Genomic DNA, 10835 nt, shown 5'->3' on the forward strand with positions numbered 1-10835 from the left:
TACCAGCCTGTCTCACCAAATCAAGGGCAACATCACATGCACTACCACTAATGTTGTATATCTCATCACTTGCAGAGTTTGTAGGGTACAATACATAGGGGAAACCAAGACCACACTCAAGAAACGATTCTACGGGCACAGATCCACCGTCAACACAGCAAAGCTGGACACTCCAGTTGGCCGCCATTTTAACCTCCCCAACCACTCCATCACTGACATGATGCTACAGGGCATCGAATCTTTAGGTACCCGTCCTGACTCAGTCCGTACTAGCAGGGAGAAGCTCTGGATGAGACGACTTCGCACCACCCAACCTCATGGCCTGAACATCCAAGAGGGGAACGACTGATTATTCTTTCCTATCCACTTTCAATTTATATATACATATCATTTTTCCCCTCAGCTCTTTTGAATAGTTACAATACATTATAGTTTCTTCCTCTACTTTCCTCCCATATCTCATACAAGCTCAGCTCCAATTTTTCCTCCCTTATTCAGGCGATATAATAATTATTATATGTATATATATTTGTTTTTTCTCCACTCACCTCTTTTAAATTTACCTTATTTGCTTATTTACATGTATACTATGGTTTCTTCATAATACACCCCCTCTCTTCTATATTTGCTTTTACCTTTTTAGGCAATTTGCTTCCTCTTTTTCACATATACAGTTTTTTTTTTTTTTTTTTTTTTTCTTCCCTACTATATATAGTCTTATATTTTTTCCCGTCACACCTAGCGGATTACAATATCAGTTACACCATATGAGTATTTATATTTTTTCATATACATTTCTTTTTTGGATATATTTATATACATATCACTTATAGATACATATTTACACTTACCTTCTTCTCTTAGTTTGTTTATTGCTTTATCATATATACTTATATGTCTTTTGCACATTATCAGTTGTTCCCCATTCTTTTCCTTTTTTTTCCCCCACTCTTATGCACCAGTTTATTATGCCTTTCTTTGTAACCTGTTTGACCCACCTCTCACTAATTCTCTTGTTATTCATCCCATTATCACTGTTTTGTTCCAGATCCTGTTTGATGTTGCCTGCCTCATTATCTTAATCCCTCTTGGCTTGAGGTCTTTTACTGGCCTTACTTACACTAACTTCCCTTTGTGTCTGCCTACTCCTTTTCTTTCATCCCCTTCACTAACCTGATTGGTCTTCTCTACTCACTAATGCCCCTTTTGTCTCCTTGTTTCTAGTGTTGCTGTAGCTTGTTTGTGGTCTATATATTATGGTTGTTCCACTTTATATGTTTGTCATTTTGCCTCCGACGAAGATTCTGCTAGGATCGAAAGCTTAGGCCCCTTTTTGACTTTCTAATTTACTCCATTGGCTCTCTTTTATTAGATAAGCAGTTTTCAGCAGCTTCTTTTTGCCACAATATTTAAATAAAAGAGTTGCCAAATCTGTTGTACATCATGTATAACCTCACACACATATATATATATTTATGACTTATAAGAAAGAGACACATATCTCACCAACAAATGAATGCGAGCGCGAAGCGCGAGCTCAATTTTTTTAGTTTACTGACCTGAAAACAGGAAAAAGGTACCGTCCTGTTTGTAGTAACTCATGAGGAGGATACATATCTCACTACACAGATAATGCGAGTGCCGAGAGCGAGCTGAAATTTCTTTATATTCTGTCCTGAGAGTTTGATATTCTAAGCATTTTTGGTAACAATGATTAAGATGGGTATCTAAAAGAACAATAGATGCGAGCGCGAAGCGCGAGCTGAACATTTTGATATTTCGATCTGAAAAAAATGACAGTTAAATGGACGTTTTTGATTAAGAACAAGGTATATATCCAACAAAAGATTATTGCAAATCGAAGCGGGAGTTCTTTTGAGGTTTAGAACTGAAAACGGGACATTCTATTCACCTAAGTATTTAATCATGAAAAGTATGGGTTTTTTGCTATAGAAATGATACGAGCGCGAAGCGCGAGCTGAAAATTTTTATATTCCTATCTGAAAAGCGGACATTTTGAGCACGATTTTAAACAAAGAACGAGTTGTGTATCTCAATCTCACTTGCTGATTTCTGTGTAACATGCGGAATTATTGGGGGGGGGGGGGCAAAACGATATGTTTGCCCCCAAAAAATATTTTCATTGGTGGGGATCGACGCCTCTGCTATGACAAATCTATTACAATTAGAGGGTTAGCATTGATATATTCCTTGAACAATATACCTGAAGGTATTCATTTCGTCTACTCATGGAAAAAATTGAATAACCATTAAAATTTAAAATTCATTAATATTATACTACCGGCTCTAAAGAAAAAAAAAATGTTATTCTCTACCCTTTCTTATTCGTGTCAATTTTTCACATCAGTCACTTTTAATGATTATGGGCATCACATTAGACACATAAAAGGGGATATAGATCTGAATATCTCTGCTGCTGAAATAATAATATAAATAAGTCAGGATGTTTCCCGTCCTACATGTACCGTTTTGCTCTTGGAGAAGCATTTTCGGATTCCTGTCCAACAGAAGCAGGAATCGGTGGCATCGGGGTGATCCTCAGACTCCCCCAAAGTTGAAGAATGGTTTTTGGATCTAGCACAACCCATAATTTTGAAAGCAAGCAAAATAATTCTGAAAGAATGTGCGAATTTCGCTCAATAACTACGTACCAAATCGGTATGTCGCAAGAGAAATGATCTCAATAAGTGTACACGCAGCATAGTGATTGGTTGCCACAGCTTCAGATCTGACAACTTGGAGGACAAAAATGATGATGAAACACTCCTCAGGTTTGGATGTGCGCGCATCCCTCCTTTTATTTACCGTGTTTACACTTAATCGGCTTTTGCATCGGGGCCGTTTCATAAAGAGTTACAACTGTTGTAACTTTGGCATTATGGCAACTTCCATGGAAAAAGGGCTCAGCAGCCAATTAAAATCAAGGTTACCATGGTAGTTGTCATAATGACAAAGTTAACAGTTGTAACTCTTTATGAAACGAGCCCCTGGTCAGTATGCAAATGAGGGGACTGATGACATTACCCAGTCACTATTTCTTTTGTGTTTCATTGTATGATATATGAAATATTTGAATTGTCTCATTATGCAACAAATAGTAATAATAATAATTAACATTATTTGTATATATAGCGCTTATCACAAAACATGTCTCTAACCGCTTAGGAAAAAAATAGAAAGAGGGAAGGAATTTCAGGGAAATAAAGTAATTGTATTATAGTTCACATTAGACTATAGACAGTTGAGGGGCTTCCCATGCGAAGGGAAAGGCTATTTAACAAAAAAAGTAGGTATTTAACATGGATTTGGGATTTGAATTTCTCTGTTGAATCTGCTTGTTTTATACTTTGTGGTAGATTGTTCCAGAGATGAGGGGATGCGGAAAAAAAAAGATCGTGAACCATAAGACTGGGTATAGGTGACAGAAACTATTATTCCTCTTTGAACATCATATGGAATTACCATTGTTTTAATATTTTGTGGTTCAGCCAGATTGGTTATTATTGTCAAATTTATTAAAATTGAAATATCGTATAATTCCAGAAAAAAAAGGAATAGTGAATGAGGACATCATCGACTCTCTCATTTGCATATCCCCCAGATGTGCATATAACTGTTTGTTGTAACCTAAAATATAGCATATCATAACTTTCTCATTTTACATCCGATTTTGATTATTAAAAAAAAAAAATCAGCGTTGTGCTTGCTTGATTTTTCTCTATCGATTCAAATCAACATTTTTTTTTTTTGGGGGGGTGGACTTGACCTTCAATGTAGGCAGTGAATCTTGTTAAAAAAACTATATAGATAAATAAAACAATGTGTATCATACTGCAAAATGCCTACAGGAAATTGAAATACAGCATTTCAACTATTTTCTGTATAATTATTTATTATTTATGAAAGGGTTGATTTTCCTATTCAATAATGGACTTTTCATTAAATCGGTCATGGTCCATCGTTCTCTTCTTTTGCTTCATGTGTATAATATTTGTTTTCAATTTGGGAAAATACACGAATACAACGGACACTGTACTAAGTGCACCCACACACACATGTATTAAATTGAATTCAGAATTTATTGGTATAAATAAGCTATAATGCATTCTCTTTTAATAGAGAATTTTCACTTATCATCATTTAACAGTCAATATAAAATTTGTAAACATTGCAATTCATTTTTTTATGATGGCAACATCAGGCACAAAGAACAATATAATAAAAAATTATATTTTCATATGAGTATCAGCAAAATACATGCATGACTGAGTGGAAATGCATGGTGGGACTAATTTTACTTCCTATACAACTCAAGTACCGATAAGCCGAAAAATACATAATTCATTAGCATCATTTTTATCTCTTCATAATATATAGATTTATATTTATTCCAAGTTTTCAGATAGCAAAGTGATTATCATGAAAGCTCCAACTATCGCCCATATACTTCTCAATAACGCACTCTTTAAGAAAATACAGCCATTTCAGCGTAGAAAGAATAAAAATGGAATGGTACAAATCCAGAGGAACAGAAATGTTTGGTGTTCACTCTCATTTCTGACTTCACAAACGTGATCTGAATAATCGAGTAAACTTATGGGACATTTAAAAGTACAATCATATGAATTTGTCACGTTTGCTATTCGACCAATAAAAATATTTAGTGCATTTCCTGGAAGTATTTCCATGTTGAACTGTATGACACATAAAATTTGATAAATTACTTTACAGAAATTCGTATAAAAGTTCCTTACCTATTTTCTCAGTATTATAAGTTAATAGGGGGCGCTGTTACATTTCATGGGGGAGTTCAACTTAACCGAATTTATCTATGGCAAATAACGTACATAAATCTATATACAGTCGGAAACGAATAAACAATGAAATCATGAAAGGGGTACTTTATGCTGAAAATATAGATAGGTCTAATATTTAGTTTCATTAGTAGAAAAGCTATTGCATTTCAAAGTTAAGAATATTTAAAAAACACACACACAACATATGCATGCCCTTGTGAAAATACTGGCTGACAATAAAACGTCCCCACTTTCCCTTTTCTTATTCTATTACATGAAACCATATTTTCATTTCATATTTTCATAATGAGCGTAAAATATATATCACTGTTAATGAAATAAAACCCTGCATGCATGCTATTCACTCACTTTGCTTACGATAGCCAGCTTGCCCATGCATCCCTTCTATTTGCACTTGATTATATTCAAATCAATTCAATTAAATTATTTTATTTCATTTCCATTATATAAATCAATAGATAAATTACATCAAATAACAATAATAACAAATAATTAGGCAATTAATACATGAGCATATAACAAGAAAGAAAAAAAGGAAAAGAGTAAAAAGGTAAAGATCAGACGGAACTGTCACACAAGGCTTCCATCGTGAATGATACCTTTCTTACGCGCTTAACCATCGCCAATCATGAATGAATATACCATTTACCACAAGAAATGATCACCAGTCGTTCTTAAAGTCGCTCTTAACTTACGAACAGCTTTATGAAACACCCACCGGGTATAGAGAAAGAAAGAAGTGAGGAGTAAGAAAGGAGGATAAAACATAAAAGACAACGATACGGAGAACAAGATAAAAAGATAAGGAAAATATATATACAGTGGTGCTCAAAAGTTAGTGAACCCCATCAGAAAATAAACATATTTAAAGTGTGCAAGTTCTGCCATGTTTTAGATATTTAATTGTCAAGTCAGGTGATAGAATATTACATTCAATAAAGTTTGTTTCTCTGTGCTCACCGAACATTGTATTTTTGTTGTTGTCTATACATTCAACTCTCAACACGAACATGATGAAGGAGTGCATTTTATTGTGGGGTTCACTAACCTTTGAGCACAACTGTATATGAATTATGTCTATTTTCCATTATCATTATCTTATTTTGCGTGATGTTAACGTTATTGTGAATGGGATTTAACAATAAATGCAGAAGCTCTACTGCTAAACAGTTTCACAGTGATGACCTTACACAAACAATGCTACTTTTATATTGGTGGAGTATATAGTTATTATTTGCTGACAAAATAGAGAATTGAACTGCACCGAATACCAGTCAATAAATAGAATAGCAAGTAGAATTTAGATGAACTTTCAGGAATGACACTAATAGGGAGTTTTTCCCCTGCGACGTATTGGGGATTCAAGGACACAATAAATGTATTGAAAATGCCCATCAAATGACAGGTCTTTGTCGAAAATCGGAAAACCGGAATAGGAGTTTTAGAGCTGAAAAAATGCAAATAGTTATGTCGTTTGTCCAAAGTCAAGGACTAAACAGCTGTTCTGATTCACCAATTGAGGACGAATAATTCTTGGTTGTTCTTTGTCATGAAGAACATCTGGCAACGCATTTTATCTGTTCTTGAGTCCTTCGTAAGTCGCTGTGTGAAATTTCTGTGTTGATTTACTGACAGAGGTTGACCCAAATTTAATGACACCGTGATGTTTGCCTATATATTGACTTGAAATGGAGATCGAGCATTAATCATATTAATAGGGAACCGCCAGCTGCGCGTGTCCAGTCGATGGACTTGATACAAGTGAGAAAGAAATTTGAGCCTCATGCATTTGGCTTTTGAGGCTCTTCGTTAATAATAATAATAATTAGACTTTTATATCGCGCCAAATCCACTCTGTAGAGTGCTCAAGGCGTTCTCTTGTGCTTATTGTTCTAAAAGTGGACACCATATACTGGCGTACATGGGCATTTAAAATGTACCCATAATTAAGAATTCCCTTTATATATACCCTTTACTAAAATTTGTAATATTTTCATCCACCTATAATGCTTTGAATATCATATTTCCACGAATGTGTAAAAGATATAGGCCTATAAACCTTTACATGTCAGTATAGGCCTACATTTTCAAAACATACCCTTTCCCACTGATTTTGGCAATTTCGATACCGTTTTTTACCATGCTCATTATTCTGCGTGTATCGCTCCACCGCGGTGCACTGTTTTGATATTTCAAAAGGGCAAAAATCTAGAGGTGATCGGAAAGTGAAGTTCGATTTATGATTTTTTTTTAAATTATTATCAATTGGTATTGATATTGCTTTTTCAATTAAAATTATCAAGTTTGTGAATGAACACATGCCGATTTTTAATTCACAGGTATTCAAAAAAGTAGTTAAAGGCCCAATCTCGGTCGCCTTTAGCTTCGGCCTCCCTCGCCTGCCTTGCTTCGCACATTTTCACCGCTGTGAAGCATTTTATGAAGTCTTTACCGAGAGCATCGCAGATTGTGTCATCGTTGGTCAAAGCAGTGAGGGCGTCCTCCATATTTGTTGGGAAGTTAGCTGTCTTTGGCAGAATGTCGGCTTCTTTATAGGCATTACCAGTGACATGTGGTGGAGGTTTGAGCTTGTTGACGATGCCATCCACACCAGCTGCAACTGTTGCAGCCAGGGATAGGTATGGGTTGCATCCTGCTGCCCCAGCGCGATGTTCAATGTACGTTCCATCTGGACCGTTTATTTGTACACGGAGATCACACGTACGGTTGTCGAAACCCCAGGTAGCGTTGACTGGAGCAAATGTATGTGGTACGACCCTGGAGAGACAGTTGACGGTTGGAGCCATAAGAACTTCGATTGCTGGAGCATGAGCCAAGATTCCTGCGATCCAGTATTGACCTATTTCAGAAATGGACAATGGATCGTGTGCATCGTAAAGGAGAGGTACCTTCTCGTCGTTGTCCCAGAGAGAATGATTAAAATGACCGGATGAACCAGATTTGTTGGGATAAGGCTTTGTCATGAAAGAGGCCATGTAGCCATTGAGGATGGCAATTTCTTTGATAGACGTTTTGTAGGTGTGGGCGGTATCAGCAGCACGTATTCCAAAGGCAGGTTTGTAGGAGATCTCGAGTTGACCCGGTCCGTACTCATTCTCTACATGCTCAAGATCTACACCAACCTTGGGAAGATACTCCATGAACTTGACAAGGAGGTCATGGTATGGAGTATCGCGAATTGCAGAATGCACGTTTTTATCCTCGTTTAGCGGTTTCTTCGTTTTCTTATCAACCACGTAGAATTCATGTTCGTGGGCCGAGAGGAGAGATATACCAAGTTTTCTCAGTTTCTCCAACTGCCTGCGAGCTACAACTCTTGGATGCCCTCCTACTTCAGACCCTTTCCAGGTTGGTTCGATCAGGATTCGACCTGTGTTTCAGAACAATAATGAAAAATATCACATCAGCATTGAATTCATATTCAAGAGACGTTGTTTCTAAATCAACTAATTAGGATCCAATGAAAAATATAAATCGAAAAAGAATCAAAATATACGGTAATGACTTGAGCATTCAATCGACCAATGACGTGATTCAGTGCCGCTGGTGCCGCCCTCACTCATTCACGAACCTAAATATAATATTTCCCCTTCTTGCGCTACGAAGCTTGTTTTGTTCGCAACCTTCCGGATTTGAAATTACTTGCCCGACTCTTGGCATTAGTCAGATAAAATAGATGCGCCTAAATACCAAGAATAATTTTATTTCAAGATTCAAGAAATTCACTTCATTTTCATCCTTATACATCAAATAAATGTACAAATCAAATGATTAAAATCATCTACATAAGAATTATTAAAAATATACAATAATGTATATACAAAATAAACAAAAGGGGTCCCAGGATACTTCCTTGTGGAATACCGTCAAAAAACAAAATGGGCCAACAAACATAGAGGGCAGCAACAAAATATTGGCGCCTTCTAGCTTTAATAGTTTAATAACAAAAATGTAAATTGTTATATATAAAAAGAATTGTAAGAGCAATTACATTCATTTATTTAGTTATTTCCTCTTTAAGGATATTCATAGCATAGAATGATTAAGAATATTCCAGAATGCCTACACCTATTTAAAGGCTGAGGAATGTTGTTATTTCTGAATAGAATAAGGCAGACAATAGAGCTTCCTAGTAGCAGTAAAAAGAACAGTAGGCTTAGCTATGTTGTTTACATTTGTTAATTTCACTGAGGGCATTCAAGAGGCTTCTAAATTTAGACTGCTTTAGAAATGGGCAGAATGTTCTTTTTGTAGACAATACTAGAAACTCTAGAATAGTGAATAATTTGTATATAAGCTGGCAGTTTCTTCAAAGATATCAGATAACATCACATCAGATCAGAATTCAGAGTTTCACGCCAGACTTTATGTCAGAGCATAGCTTATTTCCACCTGGAATATTGATCTTCTGTGGAATTATTTGCACGTCATCAATTAACTGTTTGCAGTTACTTTGGGAAAGGTATTCTCAGTTCTCATCAAGATCGTCAACCTAATTTAATGCATGCTTTTCAACCCATGGATTGCTGAAATTGACTGTTAATCATCATCAACATCGTCTTCACGGTCATTTCAACTTGTAACAGTGACTCTTGTTATTCATCGTGCTTCAACATCAATTTAATCATCGCCAGCATTGTGGACATTAATTGAAGGAACCTTTGCCAGCCAACCTGGATATTATCTTTTGGAATAAATTCAGAACTGTCACTTCAAGAGATGTAAGATAAATATTTATTTATGTTTTGTTAGTTTATGGTTGTTATATTTCCTGTAATAAAAGAAAAGGAAATCAAATTTAAAAGTAAATGTTTATTGTTATTTGTTGCAGTATCGTAACAAAATCATTGTTTGTTTATCTATTTTTCTATCTATCAATATTCAATTATACTTTATATCGCTTTATATTTATTCCGTAAAACACAAGATTACTATTAAACACGGTTTATATCAAAGTCCTGGGGGTGATTAAAAAAAACAAATCGTAATTGAAAAAGAGTCTGTCAAAGGTGCAGTAAAGAAGAGGACATTTTTGGCCTACATTCTTCGTCTAGGCAATACTAAAATATATATTGCTCGATACGCCGAAATTTGACAAATTCCTCATAATTATATAGGCTTAGGTACAAATCTTGCCGTGCAATATCGTGATGCATTGTACACAGTAGCGTACCGTGACTCGGAGGAGACAAAGCATTGGGGGGGCAAAGCATTGTTCACAGACAATGCACTGCCCCCCCAGTGCTTTGTCTCCTGCGGTTCACGGTACGCTACTGATTGTACAGTCAAATAATTATGCTCTTCAAAATATTACCTGTGCGTTCCAACCATGGAAGAACCTGAAAGGTTTCAAATATAGGAAACATGACAGCATCACCATAACCTATTTCCTCTGCATATCCAGTATCTGATACGAGTTCATTCATCTGGATATCAACGGATAGATGAGTGAGAGAGAAATTGAGTCCCTTGGTTACTTTTTCCTTAAAGTGTTTAGCCAGAACAAGCTTGGATCTTGCGATGCCATTGGTGTCCGTCTGCTCGAAGCGGATAGCCAAGAGGTTTGCCTCTTTGATAATGGCAAGGATTTTATCCAGATTCATTCCTGATGCAGGGGATGATTCCTACCTGTTAAAATGCAGGAATGGAAAGAATGACAATCGAAATTTAGTAACGGAACCTGGATGTATAATGATCGAGGGGCAGTTTTAACGAAATCATGGTTTGCGCGCGCGACGACGCTATATTATACCGTCGCGATTATCAGACGGAATATAGAACAAGTCAGTGTTACTTGTAAGAAGGAAGGGAAAGGGGAAAGGATAAATAAAAGACGAAAGAGCCAAAGGGAAATAGATCTCGAGGAAAGGGGAAGGATCAAGAGGGAAGGAAAATATAATAAAGGGTGTATATTCTTACATGCCAAGACCTTTAAGTTGAAAAACACAAAGAAATTGCGGAAGACTTGATAAAACT

The 10835-nt window shown here is 36.1% G+C and overlaps 1 protein-coding gene across 1 annotated transcript; it reads right to left on the bottom strand.

Moving 5' to 3' along the window:
• Window positions 1-4365: 4365 nt before the first annotated feature.
• LOC129261304 (lengsin-like) lies at window positions 4366-10483 on the bottom strand. The gene is made up of 2 exons (XM_064099434.1): window positions 10174-10483; window positions 4366-8229 (listed from the first exon to the last, which is right to left on the bottom strand). The coding sequence occupies exons 1-2, from the start codon at window positions 10460-10462 to the stop codon at window positions 7172-7174; spliced, it is 1347 nt and encodes a 448-aa protein (XP_063955504.1). The 5' UTR covers window positions 10463-10483; the 3' UTR covers window positions 4366-7171.
• Window positions 10484-10835: the final 352 nt, after the last annotated feature.

This window comes from Lytechinus pictus, chromosome 5 (assembly GCF_037042905.1).
Source record: "Lytechinus pictus isolate F3 Inbred chromosome 5, Lp3.0, whole genome shotgun sequence".
Classification (NCBI taxonomy): domain Eukaryota; kingdom Metazoa; phylum Echinodermata; class Echinoidea; order Temnopleuroida; family Toxopneustidae; genus Lytechinus; species Lytechinus pictus.